This window comes from Synchiropus splendidus, chromosome 6, assembly GCF_027744825.2.
Source record: "Synchiropus splendidus isolate RoL2022-P1 chromosome 6, RoL_Sspl_1.0, whole genome shotgun sequence".
Classification (NCBI taxonomy): Eukaryota; Metazoa; Chordata; class Actinopteri; order Syngnathiformes; family Callionymidae; genus Synchiropus; species Synchiropus splendidus.
The window spans coordinates 683,853-706,404 of record NC_071339.1 but is presented as its reverse complement, the minus strand read 5'-3'; the positions used below and the strand labels follow the sequence as shown (position 1 = coordinate 706,404).

Sequence of the window (22,552 nt, the reverse complement as noted above, 5' to 3'; positions counted from 1 at the left end):
AGAACGTTTGGTTTTCTGTGAAGGCCGAGACCTCAGCAGTGGGAAGAGGGTCATCTGGACAGCAGTCTGCCATCCAGGCAGACTTTTTTAGGTGCTAACAAGGTTAAGCCTCGTACATTTGAGGGTTCAAACCTCAGAGTAACTGGTCTGGTTCAGGGGAGCCTGTGGATGTGTTTTGGATGGTTAGGTTCAGGGGGAGAGGCTGGGGAAAGGGCGATGGCCATGAGAAAAGTCCTACGAGAATGTGCGTTACCCCAAGTAGCTTGGAAAGGCTCCTCGGGGGTTAATAAGTGAACGACAGTGGAAGAATGGAGTATTTTATTCAAGATCAGAGTTGAAGCAGGACTGGACAGCTGGGCACCACCAGCCCCTTCACAACTGCTAGTGACCCCCCGCCCCGCAGAGGCCCCTCAGAGGGCAGCAGCAACCTCCTGCAGAGGTCCAGTGAGGTCTCCAGGTCTCAGTGGCTACTGGGTGAGAAAAGGCCTGAAGTAGGCGACACAGAGAGAAGGACTGCTCGGGTCCGAAAAAAAAAAATAAATAAAAAAATCACTTTTGATCAGGTCGACATTTTCTTTAAAATCAAGATACATTTTATTTCTTTTCTTAAAAAACAAACATTACAAAAGATCTGAAAGAGAATTAGAACAATGAATCAAACGGGAGAACGAACATTCTTGTTTTGGACTTGAAAGAAAAAAACAAAATTCTATTCTTGCATTTGACAAAAAAAAGAAGAAGCCTGATTTAGGTGGCGCCTGGTACCAGGTGGTGATGAAGATGCAACATCCTGATGTGAATGACTTGAAAAGAGCAAGGCAGCTGAAGAGAGAAGAAACAAGCGAAACCAAGCCGAGGTCTTCATACAGGAGATACCCCAAACACAGTCAACACAAAAACACAGAAGCTGTCTGTCTTGTCACAGTTTGAGTTGCCAGTCTGACGTGTCAAATGAACCTGCCTTGGTTTCCGTCTGCAGCGGGACAGCGACACAACACGAGCTCAGGACTGCGCGGGGAAAATAAAACATCTAAAATGGAGCTTCAACTTTGCAGGGACCTAACTTTGCCACTGTTAAAAGGATATTTGTCTTTTTAAAAGGCCCCCGTCCACACTGGCCTCCAAACACGGCGCGACACCAAGAGATCCTGTAACAGAGACGCGCGCGCCGGGGGCCAAACCAGGACGGAAGTCTACAGCGGTGGAGAGCAGAACTGAGCATGCGCACGATCACACGACCTACAGTGAGGGACCGACCGGGTCCGGACTGAAGATGTGGGGGAGCTAAATGAGAAAAGTCCACCAGGCCAGACCAGGCCACCACAGACCAAGAGAACCTTAAAATAAAGGATGGGCGAAACAAAAGAACAAAACAACCCAAAACAAAACCTGGGAGGAAACGTGGAGGGTGGGGTACCATGGTCTAGTCTTCTCCAGAGGGCGCCTCCTCCTCCGAGCCTTCTTCCTCTTCGTCCTCCTCCTCCTCTTCTCCTCCTCCTGGGGCCTCTTTTGTCGTCTTGTTGTCGGGAGAAGCCTCTTTCTTCTCGGCCTCCTCCTCTTCCTCCTCCACTGGACTCTCGGGCTCCTCCTCTTCCTCCTCTTTGGGTGAGCTCTTCTCCACAGCCTTGCCACTGGGGCGACCCTTGCCCTTGCCTTTCATGGGGCTGGGGGTCACTGACAGGGGAGAGGATGTGACAATATGTTGAACAAATCACGTTCAAACTTCTCATGACTCATTGAAAATCGATTCCAGGTTTCCAGTGACATGTGTCTAATGAGTGGAAATGCAAGAGGGCAACAGGAGTGTGTAGCCGGGCTAATGCTAGCTAGCACCCCCGTTCCGCCTGGCACAGGTATAAACAAGGCTGGTGAGGTGTAGCCACAATTTATCCTGCGGGGGGAACCAGTCACTGACCGTTACCCACCAACTCTCTTTATCCATCACATGAACCTAGTCAATAAAAACAGTAACTCTGTCACAGCGCTGTACAAGTTAGAATGTTGGAACAGTGGTGGGACTTTCACGAGTTAATTACAAACTTTTTTTTTATTTAATCCAATTTAATTTAATGTTTCTATTTTTTTTAAATGTAACTGATGCAGCAGACACGTGGCAGCTAGGATGAGAACAACAACAACAAACATGGAGGAATCCGCTGAGAATAGGTCACTTGGACTTGCGGAGGGCAGGTTTCATTTTCAGACAAATATTCTCCAGACACTAAAAGAGCTTCAGTTGAACTCAGGTGATATAAAGACTTGAATAGAGCCACCATGGTGATTTATTGTGCTGTTGTCAAACTGATGCAGAATCAACAATATTCTGCTGTTTCACTGTCTGTGTGGCTCCATCATTGGATTCAGTCATGTACCACATTCATTCACGTTGGAAAATGTGGCAGATATTCTGATGCCATTCAACTGCGACTCACAGAGATTCATTCATCACAAGTTCTCTAATTCGATGAATTCTTTCTGAAGGAAGATCACAGCACAGTAACAAACAGTTTGAACTCCTTCCAAACCAAGCTCATGTTAAACAGCATCCATGTTTGGATCACCTCACTGGCTCCTAACAGGGGGCGGGGCCACGGGCTGAGGCGGGAGCAGGGCCGCTCTTGGGACTCACCTGTGGCCTTTAGCCGGGGTTTGGGGGATTTCTTCTCCTTCTTCTCAGGCCGCCCCCGACGGATCACCTTTTTGTTCTTCTTCTTGGAGCGACCATAATCGCTGTCATCATCGTCCTCCACCATGAAGTCCTCGTCGCTGCCAGACTCGTCAGCTGGACAAAGAAAGAGGGTCCTCAGTACCCAAAGGTTGAAGGGCTTCGGCCAGCCTGCTCACTGCAGGGTGCCACTCGGGATGTGACACCGGAGAGGTCGACTTACATTGGCTACTTCACTTGCCACCTCCCTACAGTAACTGAGCCATTTAATATCTCGCACATTTGCACCCTCCATGTCAGATGCTCTGGCAGGAGCCACAGAACCAACAGCACAAATACAGATGAAAACGACAACAAAAAATGCCTGTAGGAAACATAATAGATTATTATATCTATGATATTATCTATATTATTGACTGAAACAGCTGCCGTCGTAAAGACAAGAGCAGCACCAACCTAACATGCAAGAGCAACCCTGCAGGACGTGGCAGTGCGAGGAGCCTCCCTGGGAGAACCGCCTCTCCTGACTCTCCACCAGGGGGAGCCTGGCTGCTTCCTCTGCATGAGTCTTGCTACCAGCAAGTGGTTTTGCTTTTAAAGGCCCAATAACACTATGAATTGGGGTATTTTGGGTGAAACTGCAGATTGGCAATCAAATCCCAAATCATATTATTTTGTCATCATCACACTACTGTTGGCTGATGACCAATACATTGCGAGATAATCGAGTATAATGATGCTAAATATGTCAAACTAGTGTACACATGGAAGTGCTGTAGACCAACTGAGGAATTCAGAGGTTATTCACATGCTGTGCCAGACAGAGCTGAAAGACTAAATATAAAGCACAAAGTGAGTGAGTGTGACTGACACTGAGGTTTCATCAATGGAGAATGTGTTTGCATTTAAAGACCATTGCAGAGTCACTCAGATGACACCAGCTCAGCTAAGATCATGACGGCAGGAAACACTGAACCAGCAGACTGCAATCACGTGGTAAAATAGTCAGGCGGCTGCATATGAAAAGGCATCTGGACAGAGATTCTTCTATCAAGGATGCTATGACCAGAGGTCCTCCACTCTCCTTCACACATAGAGGAGGTGGAGTCATGCTCTCGGTTCCATCACTAGATTAGACTGCCTTCATTCTTGCCTTAGTCCGGCTGAGATTGGACTTCTCACAAGCATATGAACACCTCCGTCCCACTGTGGGAGAGACATTTGACTGAAGCGGTCAACAGCTGGGCTAAGCTAGCATGTAGCTGTTTAGCATGACCATGAGTGTGCTGGGTGTGTGAGGAACACAGGCGACGTTACTAGTCTGGATATCTCTCCACTGCATGGAACCAGGAGAACCCACTGCGGTTGGGCTTGGTGGTTTGACCCAGCTCTTTTCTTTTTTGTCGCGCGACTCTCTGCATGGAACCGTGGCATCTGTACCAGAAACACCGACGGAGTACAGCTGACGGGGTCGATACTTTCTGAATCCATTTCATAGAAACCAGCATAACGATAATTGATAACACACGGTAGGATTATTGCCATAACACTCGCACCCACCCAAAGAGCCAACTGCGCTAAAATGCCTTGTCTGTGGTCCGACTTTTTTCTACTGCGTACCCCCTGGCTTCAAAAGAAATAATACAAAAGAAATTCCAGAGGAAACAGTACATATCATCAATGGCATTCTAGAAGGTTCAATGCTCAGTTGGGGATCTGTCTGGGAAATGAAAATACTGTTTAAAAAGCAGGGGCTGACACAAGATTTGACCTTCACTCTCATCCGTCTCTATTATGATGACATACGCTTTGCATGCTGCTGTATGTTCACCCATTAAACCATTTGAACCCAATATGACTTCCCTGATCGCAGGTTCATGCTGGGACACAAGATTAGGGTCAGCAGACATGCAATGCATGATGGCTGCTCTTTCTGTTTAACCCCTTATAACCCAGCATAATGATGGGAATACAAATGGCGGTGTAGCATTTAAGAGTGTGTCCTGAAAGGGTAAAGCAGAGTGATCTGTGAATACATACGATCCAGGTAAGCTTCCTCGGGATCTTCATGTTCTTCATCCTCACTACCACCGTCTCCCAGCAGAATCTCCCTCTGTTTGGACACAGCCTTGGTGGCTGCCTGACGCACTGTACGCTTCCGACTCACATCCCTGTCGTCATCACTGTCATCTATACACACGAAGAGTAGACTAATGAAATGACCAAGAAAAACACATTTCTTTTGATGTCAGCTGGGCAGCTCCTCAACATCAGACCAAGAAAAAAACTCAAGTTCTAAACAGTGACCACGGTTACATGCAGAGAGTAGCTACAGTAGGGCTACGGCTCGATTGAGTCCCACTGTGCCATGTCCTCCCGGTTTACATGAGAGAGAAAACCAAACAAGGAGTAATCCACCTCCGCAAAGACAGGCGGTGTCGTGAGCTCCACTAACAGCAGAGGAAGTACAAGGGAAGCTGACGGGTAGCGAGTATGCACATTTCTGAATGAAATGAAATATTCAGGAGAATTCTTTGCATGACAAGAACAATAGATGTGGAGTATTTGCAGCAGTTTTGCACTTCGGAGAACTGGCCCCGAATTAGCTAGCAACAGTTGCTAAGGTGGTGGCCATGTACCTTGAACCAACAATTCACATCCTCTGATCTTCTTCTTGAGAACTTAAGATCAAAACGACCTGAGTGAAGGAAGGTGAAAACCAATCTACACATCTGCAGATCAGCGTCGTCGCAAGTGACAACACAGCTAATATCAGGTTTGTTTTGTGTTCACCACAGACACGGACCACGGCCGAGGAGGCTACACCCACAGTGACGCTTCATCATATATATATATATAATGTTATTAGACCGTCTTCACGTCTAAGGAGGAGTTTGTTTACATCCGCTGCGACGCTGAAACTACTCGGCTACATGCTACCTTAGTGAAGCTGTTCCAATCTCTCTCCAGCTGTCTAAGCTTTACGTGCATTTTATAAGTCAGATCTCAGCTGGACTAAGGCAATAATTCAGTGTTCTGGACTGTCATGGAACCGTGCTCAGTGATGACACCAAACGTAACATGTTGCATTTGAAAACCTACAGTTCCTGTGAAACTACGTTTTAAAGGATTGACCAAGTTAGAAACGGACCACAACATTGTTCCAAATGTTTTGGTCTCATCCAGCGCATGTGTGTAATATAATGACAATCACCCAAAATAGTGATGAATTGCTCTTCACTCCATTTCAGCCCCTTTTCAAGAATTTTAGGTTTTTCCAAACAGACATTTCTGACTTACACACGCCACATTTTAACAAGCTAAAATAACAAATGAGCAGACATGAGAAGTAAGCCAGATTCTATTCTATAAGATGCACAAGCATTTCTAATTGATTCACATCACAACTTAGTTTTGTACGAAAGCGCTCCGTTTGTTGCTGCAGTGTGAGTTTGCGCATGTGCTCTAGGACTGGAGACGACCAGAGCCAGGGGGTGACCTCACCACACACACGCAATCCCAGCATTTCGTTGACATTAACATGACGGACTAAAGGGACTCATTTTAATTCGTGTCTCCATCACCACTTGGATCAGAATTGATGATTGAAGTTAGAGCCTGCAGTGTGAGATAACAGCATTCCTGCACTCCTGATGGACATGTTATCATTCTGCTTAATACTTCATTATGGCCACTGTGAAGGCTCCTCGATAAAAGAAGGGATTTGAACATGACACATGCCGCAAGAGTCGCCCAAACAAAGAGACAAAATTACCTGCAGCTCGTTTCCTCTTGGGAGTTTTCTTGCTGGGCTTCTCTATCTTGGCCTTCTTCATCTTCTTTCCTTTCTTCTCTTCATAGTCACTTCCTCCATCTTCATCTTCTTCTTCCTCCTCTCCAAAGTCATTGTCCTCCTCCTCCTCCTCACTGCCAAAGTCATCTGCAGGAGAGCGCTTGTAATTATCTCCTCTTAACACGCTGCAAAAAAAGATTAGGACTTACCTGCTGAATCATTTTTGGACTTTGAGAGCTTGCCATCGCTGTCTTCACTGGAAAGGAAAAGAGAAATCCAGATCATATTATATTTGGTTATCAAAAGGGAAAAACCAATTGAAACATTGAGCAATTAGAAGGTTGGATTTCTTTTTGGGGAAATACAACATTGTTATTGAAAAATAACTCCCCGTGTCATCGAGGAAAGTGCTGAGAGAACTCAACACTTTGTGCTCTGCACACAATGCTGTCAAAAGAGTGACTGAAAAAGAGAAGAAATATTGCTACATACCCTCAAACACAGCTCAAACGTGAACGACATGCAAGTACAGGCCAAGATGGCAGTAAAGTGGTGGTGCAATGAATTGGAACATGTGTGGATACATTTTCCGTGGGTTCGACCAGGCTGTGTAAGACACCAGGTGAAACACTGTGTGTAATCTCGCTTGCATAGTTTCATTGAATGTACATTTATACTTCACTTGTCAGGAAGACCAACGAGAGTTAAAACGGTCGCTTCTGGCGCCATCTCGTGGTGCAACAGTACAGCCATGATTGCAGACGGCGCTCAAGTGTATTATTATCTCATAAGATTGAAATTCCAACTTCAAGGGTAGGCAATGCCAACAAACAAGCTCCCTGCAGGGGGTGAGCTTCTCGTCTCAGCGCAACACCACACAGACATGATTGAGGGGTCTGATGGCTGTCTGGGTGGACCACATGGCTCAAAAGCACATTGGCAGCTTCAGCTGCAGGAGACTGGTGCTGGGGAACTGGAGCGCAGAGGTCCAGGACTGGAGGTGTGTGCGGGGTTTGATAAGGACAGGTGTTTTCTCCTTTATTAGGCTGATCAACACCTGATGTTACTGACAGACAGAGTTGCTTCAGTGAATCACGCTGCGCTCTACAGTCACTGTTCTCACTGCTGTGATCTGCAGCTGTCACTGCATGAGGAGCACAGTGAGGAGGGAAGAGTGACTGAAGATCACCAGACCATTCATGGATCATCTCTGACGTCTGGATCTGGACTTCACTGACTAAAACCTTCGTCATCTCTCTCACTGTGCTCAAGGTGTCGTGAGAGCAGCGAGGACCAATCCAGACGCTCCGTATGGCGCAGCTTGTTTCTGCTGTTTCCTTGTAAAACCAACATGACGAGACTCTCTCATGTTTAGTTTTGGCTGTGAAATGCCACATTCTGTTCATGTCTGAGGGGAGGACAACTCGTAGAGCTAAGAAGTGACAGAAATCAGGAGGTCAAGCTGATGGTGAGTAAATAGGTATGGGCTGTGTCGCGCAGCTGATGACGACTTCCTAGAGACCTGCTTCATCGTAGGTCACAAACCTTCTATTTTGCGCAGAGCGCCCCCAGTTGGGAAGAAAAGAAAGGACATGGCCTGAGGCACAGAGGTGTGAGGCTGCCCAGCAGGGGGCGCACCCGAGACAGAACCCACAGTGTAAATAGCCCCCAAAACTCCAAGAAGCATTTTTCATCATGTGGACAGGGTCATGTGTGATTTGCCTAAAGAACTTTGGCCAGCATGCACTCTAGGCTCAAACCTTTCCTTAGCATCGTGTCAAAACACCTTGCGGACACCTTTTGGCTTTTTGCTGCTGTAGCAATACATTTGCCTGACTAATTTTAGCGGTGTTGCCTCAACAATGTCCCATTACAAGCGTTTAGCAGATAGAAGAGCACTTACCTGTCCTCCTGCGAGTTCTTCGAGCGCTTGTGCTTGGGCTCACGAGGGGCTGCTCGCACTTTCTTCGGCTTGTCTTCACCATACTCCTCGTCTGCAAAGAAGAAAAGGACAGTCTGTCACTAAGACAACCTTTTTCTTTCACAGGTGAAACAGCTCTTCAGCTTCAGAGTCAGAGTCAGAGGAGAAATGGCGAAGCGTAGCATGAGAGCTGGATGTTCTCTTGGTGACAACCATTGGCAGTGTCCTTTCTCTGCAGTGACCATTTCGCTGCTCTACAGGAATCTTTTTTTGGCTGGTAAATTTGTGTCAAACTGGTTACAAAGCAACTTCTCGAACGTACCCAAAGAGCAAATGCTGATACCAGCGTCCAAAAACAGCAGCTCTGCTGCCCGGAGAAACGGTCCTTCTGTTTACCCACACACATTATATGTTGTGTTGCTGCTGAGCCTTCTTAAGGGAGTTCAATTTGATATGGATTTTTAAATCACACTCTGTGTTTGGGAGCCGTCCATCTCAGATGCTTCACCATGAGACACTTCATCCTCAGCCAAGTGCAAGTCGTTGATTCCACAACGACGTGGTAGGAATCAAAACAAGTCCTGGGTTCACATGAAGCTGCTCTCCTTCCTCAAAAACTGTTGACAAATCCCTCATTATTGGCTGATATGGCGTCTGCTTCCAACGCTTCGGTGCACAGCGCACCGGTGTTTGGTGCCTCCGATGATGCCACTAGATGGCGCCGGCTTTCCACCCACTTATGAGAGCCTCTTCAAAATCACAACAAATGGCCATATATGGATATTCATTTTTATTCAAAAATGAAAACAGCATTTCTTCTTTCTACTGATGTACTTGAATCTATGCCAATTGCCTGAGCAACAGTTTAATGTATATATTCTAGGCTTACTACCATTTATTTACTTTAGGACTACTTACTTTCTTTACGATGGGACCAGTGTCACCCATGTGACCCAGCGAGGGTTCATAAAACATGTCAATATAGTCTCCTCGTAAAGCACTTCTTACCTGCGTCAGACTCGTTGAACTGTGAGTAGTTCACCACTTTTCTATTCCTGAGAAAACAAAAAGAAAAGGGATGAATTGACACCTTGTCCTCCACATAATGCAAAATATTGAAAGTCATCTTGGCTTCAATCCAAACAAAATAAGTGAAAACAAAAGTCGGTAACATGCAACAAGGACCTGGTCTACGATGACCTGGTTACACAGTACACCGGAACTGAACCTCAACCTTCGGAAACAAACTATGCATCGCGGTCCACTGCACCCGCCTGTCTAATCATTTCTTGAATAACACTGCATGACAAACACGACCAGGGTTCCCGCCAGGAATTCTTTGAAAGAGTGATGGGCGGGAATTGCTTCCTCCTCATTGTAGCAGTGTCATGGCTGTTTTATTCTAAAAATACAACAAAATGTTTCAGACAGGAATTTCAAGACCTGATTGGTCACATTACTTCCGAGCAAGTTTTGAAAATGGGTCCAGCATCAAGACAGTTACGGTGAAAACCAACGTCACACCAGACTAATGAAATCTCAGGCGTGTTCTTGGAGCTGTGCGCTGCAGATGACAGCAACAGAGCTGAGTCGGAAATACAAGCAGACAAAGGCTTGAGCAATTTCAATGCCTTTTAAGACGTCTTTTTGCAACTCTCTATGAGCGGAAATATTCACATTAGAAGATGAGCGTAGGCCCCTCACAACAAAAACGGTTGCATCCAGTTCACACTTGAATCACGCATTACACCTCTGATCTGACACAAAGCAAACTGTCTAATAAGAAGGTGGGCGGAGTCAGAGTCAAGCGCACTGTGACGTAACAGTGGGATCGCACTCATTGCCTCCCGTTAGCTGATATTTCAGACAGGGGAGAACTTCCTAAGGCAGTAACTTCAAACTAGAACATCACCATGTCGTTTCAGCGCAGGGTTTAGAGCATGTGAAGAAAGCAGCATCTTATAGTCAGAAATTACAGGAGGTGAATACTGCACAGTGTCAGGGTTTCCAACACTATTTTCTTTTCAGTGTGTCAGAGGGGAGAAGATGTTTCGGAGAGTGAAGGGGTGGAGGGCAGAGCGCCTTCTACTTTGTTCGCTCACCCCCTTTAACGTCTAGCTTAACGGGCAGAGTCTTTCTCGACAGACCACGAGGGAGCGCCGACATGGCGAGTCACACCTCACTGCACGTTGGCACCTTAGCCTGTGTAGGGTCCACTGGAGCGCTGGGAAGAAGCCTTTGTTATGATTCCAAAGGTCCAAATGTCGTCATTCACTGCATAGTTTGACAAGAACTAATATTATCGCTGGTGAAACCACAAAGAAAGAAAACTAGCAACAAAAAAAACAACAGGCTTCGTCTTTGTCCACTCTGCATTAGTGATGGGCGTCATCTATCGGTTTCTACCGTTTCACTTGAACTTGCCAATGTTGCCCACCCACAGTGGTAGAAGGTCAAAAATATGACATGCCTTTGGCAAGATGGAGGCTGATGTTGGACACACGGCCTCAGAACAGACAATCCGACAATCCGATCCAAATGGACAAAGACAAAAGAAGCATTTTACCAGCTTTCTGAAAAAATGTAGGATTAAATAGTTTACACACCTGCACTTCTTCATATATATATATATATATATATACAAAAACGTATAAAATGTATTCCAGACCATTTATGCCATTGTTGATAATTAAAATTATTATTTGACATTTAGCATTCTCAGTCTTTATTGGGCTCTGGCCACAAATATCTACTTGGGTGCCTCCCTGGATTACACATAAGCAGATAGTTGGAAGTATATAGTACTCAGTCGGGGGTGAGGTCAGACGCCCAGACCGGGTGGACACGGTCATATTCGGGGCGTGACAAAGACGAAACCCCGCCTCCCCGTGACGTCACCCACTTAACGCCACAAGTGGCAATGTGCTTTTCAGCGCAAATGAGAAAAAGCACACGTTTGAAAGCAGGAGGTATCAAAGCACTGCGTCAGGCAGAGAAAGACAATGAGGCCGAGACACGGCTGCGACACAAACGGCAGGCCGTGAAGGCGAGCGAGTGCATGACGGGGGCGGGATCGGCGGTGCGGAGGCTCCGCTGGATGAATGGGCAGCAGCCATGTTCGCATGCTCCAGTCGGGGAGGGAAACGATGAGCAGGCCTGGCGATAGGGAGCCCACAAAGCGGCTCCCCTGAATCGTAGCAACACATTCACGCCGCAGGCCCGTGTCCCGCTCGCCAGCGGCCGCGGGAGAGCCGCGCTAATGGCGGCGAGAGGAGCCGTGGCGAGCTGGCCGCACCGCCGGGAACCATGTTAGAGAGCAGCGCCGAGAAAATGGAAACGAGCACGCCGCGTCGCCCCGCATACGCCCGTTTCTAGGTCATAAAATGCAACATGGCGGCGCTCCCGCCGACGGCAGCGCTGGGTGTTGGGGTCGTGCAGCGCGGAGGCCGAGCTCGCTTACCGGACTGGTCGGGCCATGGTGCGGGGATGTGCTGGAGCGGTTCAGGATGGAAGAAAGGGCAGCCAAGAAAAAAAGCACGGCCAAGACACGCAGATTCCCGCCGAGGGAGCAAGCGCCACGCACAACTCCCCTGTCCGAGCAAACGGCTGAAAAAGAACCGCGTGCTGGTGCCTTCGCCGCCAAACGCAAATATTCTTTTTTCACCTACAGCGTCACAAAATGGTGAATAAAACAAACTGAAACTGCAGCCTGTGCGCAACCAAACGGGGCCTAGTGGGAGGTGGGCCCTAGGTGACAAACCCCGCCCATTCAGAGCCCTGAGAGGAGAGGCGCGGCGTCGCGCCACGCTCATTGGTGCGTTTGAACGGGCGGCCGGCGTTCTCATTGGCGGCCGGGGCTGCTCCTCGCTCTTCTTCCAGCGCAGACGTCCCCACCTCCGCGAGCAGCCTCGGTTGAATTGACGCCATGAAGAAAACAAAAAGAGCTGCTTCGCTCCGTGTTCACCGAGGCTGTGCTCGCGCCGACACCGCAGCCAGGAGCCGTGCCCTCGCCTGTGCACATGCATTCACACGTCTGGCCTGAAGCTATCGTGGGGCTGAGAGTGCTGCAGACTGGTGGAGATCAGAAGCTGCTAGACTGCAGAGCACAGTCTCAGGAACACAGTGTGTTGTGTCGTCATGCCATCAGTGGCCCGCTGCCTGGCCTTTAAATCCCAGCCCATGTCAACCGTTCACCGGCAGCTTCGGTCCACGCATGTCCCCAGTCAAACCTTTGGACAGTGTTTTCTCTCTATATTCACCGCCTCCGTCATGGTGGACATCAACTATAGGACGCACGGCCAGCGAGGGAGAAAGTTCAATAAATGGGCTGCACGTTTCACACGGCTCGATGCTGCAGACGCTCGGCCGTCGCCTGTTGGAAACCTTTCCACCTCAGGAAGAGAGAGAGCAGTGATCGGGTTCTGGACCAAACATCCACACATGTTTTCTCAGCGGTTCACCTGCACAGGTGCAGCAGTAAAATACAAGCATATCATTTCAAAATCATACGACGTATGACTCAGGCCCCCCACAACTCCTCGGTGGCAGAACATGCCAATCACACGCCGCTGACTGGCCCATGTTCCTCCGTGCACATCCGTGAAGAGGCCTGTTTTGATGGATGTGACGTGCCATGGCCGTCTTCAGCTTCCAATAATCTCCACAACGCTTATTTTTATTATCATTTTTCACAAAAAAACTCCATGAAATTTGGTTCTCCTATGGATTTATCATGGGTCCACTGAAAAATTTGATGTGTCAGCAACATGCAGACAGCAATGCAACTGGTCGTATATTTCACATGAATGGCAGGCTTCTGATGGCCATCGACAAGCTTCTGGTTTCATCCTTGACCCCTCCTCTTCAGAGAATGGACAGATGAAGTTTAGTTAAATGGGTCGGCTGTCCAGCATGGACTTGTTTCTTCAGCAGGACTTTGAGAAGGCCACCCCAGGATCTTCATTCTGCCGAGCCTGATGTCGCCCTGGCACGAGGGGTCACTGTCCTGTCGGACTCAAGATCGATTTGATTTAAAGAAGGAGTTTCTTCTGCAGCTGAGTACAAGCAGAGCCAGTTTACATGAAGTAAGAAAGTGAACTTGAGGGCCTTTGGATATGAGATATGGAGCGCGTACAGCAAGTGCTGATGGAAGATCTGGCACATGCTGCCAAACCACAGACCTGTTCTGCACCGATGCAGTAGGTGCGACACAGTCCTCCGACAGCGACTCCATTGCTCGTCCCATCTTCAGGAGCAACCTCCTCTAAAACCAGAGCAGTGTTCAGCGTTTTCTTTTCTTTTTTTAATCTTTATTCTACCATGTAACGGATGCCTGTGGTGGTTAACAATAACGCAGATGTGTCATGCTGGCACAATATTTTCCATTCAAGTGGACACTTGCATAACCGTCACAGTAAACCGATGAATCATGCGACTGAGAAAATAAATATAGTAATAAATATGGTTATATTGGTAAAATGAAGCGGTAATAGCAATTCACAGAACAGCAGAAATGTAATTGGTAGAGCAATGAAATGTCACTTGAGAAAAGGAAAGAATACGTCACAATTCAAAAATCTTACTGCAAAGGCTTGAAAATTTAAGTTATCTCAATTTGTCTTTTTTTTTTACAGTGTAACCCGAGGGAAGTAAATAAGTAATCATGTTTTAACTTGATATATTAGCCAAAACAAAAACAGTGGTTACAGAAATCATACGAACACGAACGTCGCATAAAGCTGGTCTGTATGGATTTGGAGTTGTCAACATGGAGGTGCGTGTTGCTTCACACAGGCGAGTCTCGACTTTGGAAGAAGCAGCAAGGTCACTCCTGAGGAGCTGAGCTTCCCGGCCGACTTGTCGGGGGTCAGCATTGATATTCATGTATTCAGCGACCCAGATGGCTTTTAAAGGTCATCACTCTAAAGTCCATTGCAAACAGACAGGTATCCAGTGCAGCAGACTGGGGTTGTGTGGGAGCTGGACGGAGCCTTGCAGCTGCAGCAGGTCTGGAGCAGTCGCAGGTGGAATAAGAAGTCATTGGTGATCCAGGCAGGGGAAGAGACCGCGTTCTGTGTCGGCATGTGAGAGCATGGGTTGGATTTTCCACGTGCATTTGAACCGCAGGGAGCAGCATCTTAATGCTTTTCAGTGTGAGCGTCTCATGAAAGTGAAAGTGGAGGCTGAGATTTTGGGCTCCACACATGTGATGTGTCTGGACAAGGGGACGGTGGCTGTTGGACATGGCGCACACGTGTGCACATCTCAGACCTTCAACTAAAACGGACTTTGACCTGGCCTTCTGTGTGAGGACCGGATGTTCTGTCTAGTTGTCTCCAGTGGAATCATAATCGTGGCCAAAATGGTGGTGTGCGTTTTCCAGGACTCAACAATAGCAGCGTATGTAAACAGGTGGCAGATGGAGTTTCCTTCGCTGCTCTCACTGGCTTTAAAGTCTGCGCGACACATGACTGTAAACAGCTCGAGTATTGGCGTCTGCCTCAGACACACCTCTGTCTCGCACTCCTCTCTCATCGTGTTCATTGTTTGAAGCCTTCAGTCAGGGCACTTTCACTCTTGGTGTAAGTAGAAGTGAATCCACATCACCAGATTGCGGTTTATAGAAGAATAGAATTCGCCTCCTCCTGACGCCGGAGAGAATGCAGAGCGGTGAGTTACCGTGTGTTAGAGGAGAAGCAGAGGGGGTGCAGGATGTTGGGGCGTCACCGAAGCACCCGGCCCTCCACGCGCTCATGGATGAACAAGGCAGGTATGAGCCGGTTCAGTGGAACACTACTGCTGACCTTCAGATGTTCGGCACGGCGTGAGCCTGTTTCCAAACATGGGGGTGATATTCTTGACTTGGATGCAGCTCAAACGACGAGCAGCTGACGCCTCTCCTGTCCCTTTCCTCGCACATCTCCACGCTCAAGGATGAAGCTGTGGCGAGGTGCAGGTGTGTTGCCATGGCAACCAGGGATGTGCCGTTGATTTCTGTCCACTTTAATCCAAATTCACAACACCATTCTGTGAAAAACAAACCGATGCCTTTCCCCGGCACTGAATACCCCATCACCTTCAGCGAAGACGAATGTCTGCCGATGCATGTTGACAGATAGACGATGCAGTGACGGAGGCGCCACCTGGCAGAAGGGCTGGATGGGATGCCTTCACTCTCGTGCCTATTGTCTCTCTGTTCTGCTCTGCTGCGGCGTCAGTTTCTGTCCTCTCAAGTGAAGAATCAGTATGCTGCAACACATGGACACGGTCAGGTCATAAACGGTCCAAACACCAGTCACAGGATCCCACATGAACCAGGACCACGGTGGAGGATTCCAAAACAAAAGAGCCTTTTTGGTCAGAAGACTGGCAATAAAGAAACAAAATCCAAAGTCAGACGCCAGGGGGAAAACAAATAAATAATACTGGTGATAATACTACAGTCATAACCAATGCAATTCATAATAGATGAGCACAGGAGCAACTCTGACCACCTGGGATTCCTCATTCCTCCATGTGCAGTCAGAACACACCAGGTGCAGCTGAGCCTTCCGACAAGATGAGCGACGCTGAGGGGGGAGACAGGAATATAGTAATATAGAATAAACCCAAATAGAAGCACAGCAAGTCCTGTCCTTCATGTGACACTGGCGACGGGCCAGGAGGGGGCGCCAGAGTTTTAGAGGCACGTTCTGACTATCATGTAGCCAATATGATGATGGCGACTCTCACGACCCTCAGTTATAAACAGGTGGAGTCAGTAGAAACAAGCAGAAGGTTCATCACTGTGGTCAGGAGGGTCGGCGCCGTGAGGAACCAGCAGAGCATCCCACACGACTGAAAATAACCACACTCCACTGGCTACATTGAAAGTGAATACTTTAGATGTTGAGACAAAATAACTTTGCTTCCAATATATCGACAACTCCACTGACTGTGAGCATCACCTCACGTCCCAACATGTGATAGTCAATGTGAATTCATGGATGCAGCTACGGTTCCAAATTCTCATGAAGGACACAACTTCAGAGGAATATGAAACTGTGTATGAATGAATACGTACTTTCTAGCTGTCGTTCATGCTAAAATAAAAGTACGGTGGTACCTCAGTTCTCGACCACAATCCGCTCCAGACAGCCGTTCGAGAAGCGAATTGTTGGAAATCTGAATCAATGTTTCCCATTACAATGAATGGAAAAAGAAAGAATGCGTATGGAGCTAACGGGACACGTCATATACAATACGTTATACACAATAACAAAGCGCCTTGTGGCTCAGCTGATCGGTCCGCGCACGTTCTGTTTTTTCCGGCTTTTTTCGGGGCCGTTTGAGTTCTGGATTTTCATTTGAAATCTGAAGCAAAAAAATGTCGAAATGTTTGTTTGAACTCCGATTTGTTGGAAAACCGAGGCACCACTGTATTGATTGAGATCATTTGAATGTGGAACTGGTTCAGCGCCCCCTTGAGTTTCTTTGCACTGCGACGCAACAGGCGTCACCTTTTGTTCAGACCAAACGTCAACCTCGACCGGAACACTGCTGATCATGTCAAACATCAGAAAGTGGTGAAACCCCTGGTGTCTGCGGCTGACAATTGTTGTTTGCCTTCTGCCGCGGATGACTCACGCCGAGAGGCTCCTCATGTCAGAGGCTGTGGTGGCCAGTCTGTGGGGCTGTGTCCATCCTCGCTGTCTGTAAACCAGCCGCACATTAGTCCTATCACCTCATGACACACTGATGGCATGACGGCTCCCAGCGTGGCCCAGCTCAGCCCTCCCTGTGTGACGTGTGGAGGAAGGAACGACTGGTCCACATTGGCCGTGGGAGCATCAGTGTCTTCTTGGCCCTCACAGTAGTGGTGAGACAAATGATGTAACAATCGCATGCTGTCTGTCCCCAGCACGTTGAAATGGCAGTTGGCAGGGAAACGCTTGCTGTCAGAGCTGTGCAGAGTTTGCCCTGCAGGGGGCAGTGTTGCTCCATGTAAAGACATTAACTGTGGCCCTCTTTCACACCATTCTGGAGAAAGCGAGTTTGTCGTTAAACATGTACAACATGGAAGTGAAAACGCATGATGTCAGCGTCTGCTGCAGTTAAAGACTTCGACTTGGGTCGATTTTGGTTTCTCGGCGACTGACAAGAGGAGCCAAGCTTCAGAGACGGATGTCTGTCCGGGAGCCTCTCAGCACCGCTGTGTCTGTGCGCTTTGCTCAGCAGGTGATGGAGGCTGAGATTTGTGAAACCACGTTGCGCTTCTTCCCTCAGTCAAAAACACAGAGGAAAACAAAAAAAGTAGCGGGTCAATGTTGACGCGATGTGCGACTCGGGTTTGGACATGGAACTTGAGCAGTGACGCTGAGGGACCCTGAGGGTCCCTGCGGGACGCTCTCACTCAGGCCCAGTTGGCTCCTTTTATTCAAGACTTCCATTGCTGGAATGACTCCCAGATTCTCCATGAACAAGACCCCCGCCTCCTTTGAAAGGGTGGAGTGTCCCATCGAGGTGGGAATCGCCTGTAAACGTTCCCATTAAACTCTTGACGTCTGACTCGGTTCCGACAGAAGAGGATGAGGGAGCATCCAGGTTCGAGTGGCACTTCTGAGTGGAGGATTCTGTGGCTCCTCTTTAACACCACGACAGCTCCGTGCACCACAGCCAGAAGACACTTTAGTGCGCTGCTCCAGTGAGCCTTGAAAAGGTGGGACGTAGCGGCATCCATATGCATGCTTCTCTCAGACGGGAAGAACGATGCTGAACCTTCACCAGTCACCGTGTCGCGCAGGCCAAGGTTGAGGTCAAAGACTCTCGCCCCGACCGTAACCCGAGCCACCTCAGCTTCCAAACACACCAAGTCAAACCCTCAACGACTCCAGCTCAATTACAGCAGGAACACACATCCCATCTCAGCCTCGTGGACATCATCATCATCCTCATCTTCATCATCACCATAATACCACTGTCGTCGTCACACATTTCAATTCAGGACACAACCTCCCCTCAGAAAGCTCCAGCACTCCACTCTGAAAGGTCACTGAATCGAAATGAGGTGGTGAGTGTGACGTAGCCCTGAAATACCTGAAGATAGGACAAAGCCAAGGGTTTTTGTTCCTCCTCACACGCTAGAAGGTCGATACGGTGCCATTTGGCCCGCGACTGAAAGTCAATGAAACAAAAGAAACTTTCCACCCTCTGCTCCAAGGATGTATTTGGCATGCTGCAGTGCACCTGGGACTTTAGAGCGTTGTGTTGAAATGTTCTCCAGGTGCAGGTGGTGACAAGCGCTCAGCGCTGCCCAGGAGCAGCTTCCACGATTTCACACACAGCTGCAGGTTGCAGATGATGGAAAGCTACCATTGTTGTTGTCATCACTTCAGTGAATCTCCAAACATCCTCCTCCGCTTCCTTGCTTCTCAGTGGGATCGCATCTTGACTTGACTGCGTTCCATGTCACAGTTCAGGTGGGGAACGATCAGCTCTCTCGCCACACATTTTTGGTGGTAAATATTCATCATGTTTAACATTTACGAGTCTTGGCCCCGACTGAGGCGATTATCAGAACGCAGCCCAGACAGAGGAGTCTCTGATGAGAGTCAGGATCATCACCACCGTCTGGTGATGAGCAGCTACGACACCAACACCAGCTACGTCCTGGTGAGGCTGGCTCTGAGCCAGCAGCCCCGGGAGGAGCTTCAGTGCTGCTGAGAAGGAGCTCAACACGCTCTCCTTTGTTCAGACCGCCAGTCAGAAAGACTTGAGATCAACTCATTTCCTTCCTCCTGGTCCTTAATGAATTCTCTTTAATAAAGGTCAGCGCAATAAACGGCTCCTGCCAACTCATTCATCATGCCCCACTGCTTTTAGCAGTAAAGTAACATTTTTATAATGTAATACTGTGGAGAACCTTGCAAGTACAAGTCAAGGAAAATATCTGTCTACATCTATCGACAACAACCCGCCCCCACCACTTCTGAAACTTCTATGTAGTGTGTGGCCAGCGTTTAGTGTTGAATGACATCACAGCGACTCTATTGACGTTAAAGCATTGACGGTGCTGTTTTCTCCAGTGTGAATCCCGTGAACGTGGCTGTCATGGTGGCTCAGGCGAGCAGACCCACGTGCTAAGATTGTACCTGGCTCACAGAAGACTGGAACACAAATGTTTTCACAAAATTTAATAAGCAACAAACCAGAAAAACAACAGGGCTCATACAGGAAACAAGGAACTAAAGACAGTGCCACCAAAAGGCGGCGCGAGGGAAACACTGAAGAACGGGGGAAAACTTGAAACAGAGAAGAGGCGAATAAACTAAACTATAAATGAACTAGAAGGAAAACGAGGAAATAAAGAACAAAGAATGCAACAGAACTAGGTCTCGAGGGGCGGAGCAACCATCTGGCAGGGCAGACTGGAACAAAGGTGGAGAAATCAGCGAGCGGCTGAGTTCCAGCTGTGCTGCTGTGAAGTTGGAGGGAACAAAGGAAACGGAAACGAAAGACAGAAAAACAGGAAATAACTAGTGGTGGGACTTTGACGAGATAATTCCAATAATTAATTACAACATTATTACAATTACTTACAACAAAAAATGTAATGTAATTTCATGTAGCAGTGTGTTCTCCAGACAGCAGGGACCCTTTGTCAGTGCAGGAGCTCCTGCTCCACTGATGCAGCTAGGATGAGAACAACAACAACAAACATGGAGGAATCCTCCCTGAACCAAAGCAAACTAAAGCATCTGTTGGCTTTGCTTCAGGGAGGTTTTTCACTCCACAATGTCCAGGGTTTCCACCACTCTGGATGGACTTGAGATTCTGATACAAATATTCTCCAGACACTAAAAGAGCTTCAGTTGAACTCAGGTGATATAAAGACTTGAATAGAGCCACCATGGTGATTTATTGTGCTGTTGTCAAACTGATGCAGAATCAACAATATTCTGCTGTTTAAATGTCTGTGTGGCTCCATCATTGGATTCAGTCATACACCACATTCATTCACGTTGGAAAATGTGGCAAATATTCTGATACCATTCAACTGAGATTCAGTGAGATCAATTCATCACAAATCCTCTGACTAACTCGCTTTTTCAATTTTTTTTAATCGAATCCCACCCGAAAAATAAAAGCGCACAGAAAGCGAAACACAACAGGTGCACTGTGATCTAAAAGAAGAAGAAAAACACAAAGCCAAAACCAGTGGGATCATTGGCGTCCAGATGAGGTTTCTCCAAGAGAGGTCGGTTCACTGTCTGTTCCAAGGCTGATGCTGAGGGACGGATCAAGCAATGATAAAAAGCTGGGCCCAGCAACATCTGTCATCTGTTTGGTGACGTGTGTGGGAAGGATATCAAGGCTGCATGTGGCTGGCATCATACTGGAGATAACACTATCACATCAGTTTGATCACGGAAACCTCCGCGGCTCAAAGCGGGTTGGACACGCCAGGGGCAGTGCGAGCCAGTCATCGGACATGTTTCCTGTAGAGCGCGCCAGAGTGAGCTCAGCTCTCATGGTCCTGCTCATCAAAGATGACCAGAACCAATTGGCTGCAGAAGCAGAGATGCCCACAGAGCAGCAGAAGGACAAGCGATTGGACAGGAAAGTTGTCCAGGACTGAGCCTTGCTGAAGCTGGGCTGCCACCTCAAATGGCACTGGTCCATGGAAGGACATGCTTGAGCAGGTGAGGTGGCACGTCATCCCGAGGAGGTCCAGATCGTATGTCGGCTGGGACCACGGTGGGAGCCCCGGTGGCCGCAACTGCATCCAAAAAAAGCTGTGAGAGACAAATAACGCGGCAACTCCCGGCAGCCTTTTTCATGGTTTTTAAAGGGGAGACCAAGTCAAGGATAGACAAGTAGAACCAGGGGTAGAACTGAAATTTGACCGGCGATGGAAGGGTTAATGAGCTCCGACCTGGACGCGCTCTGATTTGGAAAAGTCGGGGGGGCGGTGGATGACAGGAAGGGCTCACTCTGAAAGGGATGCAGTTCTGTCTGGTCCAAAATACCATTCTGACATTTGACCATAACAAGGCAAGACAAGGGGAGCTAATGCACACACTGTAAATTACAGCAGCCTGTGGAGCAGATCCTTCAATTCACACCTTTTATCAATTCGGATCTTCACTTAACACCTGACAACAGCCAGGCTGCCACATTATCAGCACCTCCTCAGCCCAGGCCCCGGCGGCGCTGCCCACATCAAGAGTCTGAGGAAGACTGAGGCCGGCATTTACCAGAGAGTGAGTCACCAGCGTTGGTCGGGTCATCGTTCAGGAGGTGTCCTGGGACCGTTCCAAGCACGCCGACGTGAGTGTGAGGCACTTCCTCCCAGTCCATCCACGTCCTGGCTGCCGTCCCATGTGGCGGCGTGAGGACCGGCTCGGGTACAGACATCACCTATCAATTGTTCAGAAAGAATGGGTTCATGTTCTGAGCTTTGTCAAACAGAGGTGGAGCTGCACCAGCAGCTCTAAATGGAGCCGTCTGTCTGTCTGTCTGTCTGCTGTGTCTCATGTCTCTGAACAGTTGAACTATGGAGCAGTCTGGACACAGTTCCTAGATGCTGCTGGAGAAACAACCATCAGGTGAAGAAATGACCATGGAGTCAGAGTCTATTCTCCAGATCATGATCCAAACTGTCAGTCCTTTGTCTTGTGTGGTGAAAAACCTTGTCACAGTTCTCTCTCTCTCCTAAAATGCTTGTTTTCCATGGCCTTATTGAAGATGTCACTCAGACTTTGAGGCTTTAGAATTTGTTGACGGTCCCTAACTGATGGCGGCTCCTAGCATTAGCGCTGCCTGTGAGAGTGTGTCCTCCATCAGTGAAGCCTCATGGGGACGCGGAAGAGGACGCCGCCGCCAATACGTCCAATATCCAAGTGTTGTCACCTTGGCAGCAGGAGAGCTGCATGTGTTGATGTGAACCAAGGCAGAGGAGCGCGTCAGAGAACCTGTGAGGACCACTCCATCTCATCAAAGAAACAGGGATCCAGAGACTCAGAGTCCACCAGTGTCATGATCAAAGGTTCCCTGGATTCAACACACACCACAGTCCACCACACTCTCCACAACTGTCACACGCCACTGAGATTCACGTCTCATGATAAGATGGCGTGATCAATTTAACGAGTCAAATCTCCCCCTCTGTGTTCCGTTTCAGGTTCCACCTCTT

At 48.2% G+C, this 22,552-nt stretch overlaps 2 protein-coding genes across 3 annotated transcripts in view; both read right to left on the bottom strand.

Annotated features, from left to right (window-relative positions):
* Positions 1-566: 566 nt before the first annotated feature.
* On the bottom strand, positions 567-12,129 carry nucks1a (nuclear casein kinase and cyclin-dependent kinase substrate 1a). Of its 2 annotated transcripts, XM_053869016.1 has the most exons (8): positions 11,840-12,129; positions 9,388-9,434; positions 8,362-8,452; positions 6,668-6,714; positions 6,441-6,605; positions 4,706-4,855; positions 2,630-2,782; positions 567-1,674 (listed from the first exon to the last, which is right to left on the bottom strand). In XM_053869016.1, the coding sequence occupies exons 1-8, from the start codon at positions 11,854-11,856 to the stop codon at positions 1,424-1,426; spliced, it is 921 nt and encodes a 306-aa protein (XP_053724991.1). In that variant the 5' UTR covers positions 11,857-12,129; the 3' UTR covers positions 567-1,423. The 2 variants fall into 2 exon arrangements, with proteins under 2 accessions (XP_053724991.1, XP_053724992.1); XM_053869017.1 differs by lacking the exon at positions 4,706-4,855.
* Positions 12,130-13,651: 1,522 nt separating this feature from the next.
* The window catches only part of fhit (fragile histidine triad diadenosine triphosphatase), a 133,522-nt gene continuing 124,621 nt past the window's right edge, over positions 13,652-22,552 (bottom strand). Inside the window, exon 7 of the mRNA XM_053867541.1 lies at positions 13,652-15,627. Within this exon, the coding sequence (XP_053723516.1) occupies positions 15,457-15,627 (171 nt within the window). The 3' untranslated portion in view covers positions 13,652-15,456. The remainder of the gene's footprint in view (positions 15,628-22,552) is intronic.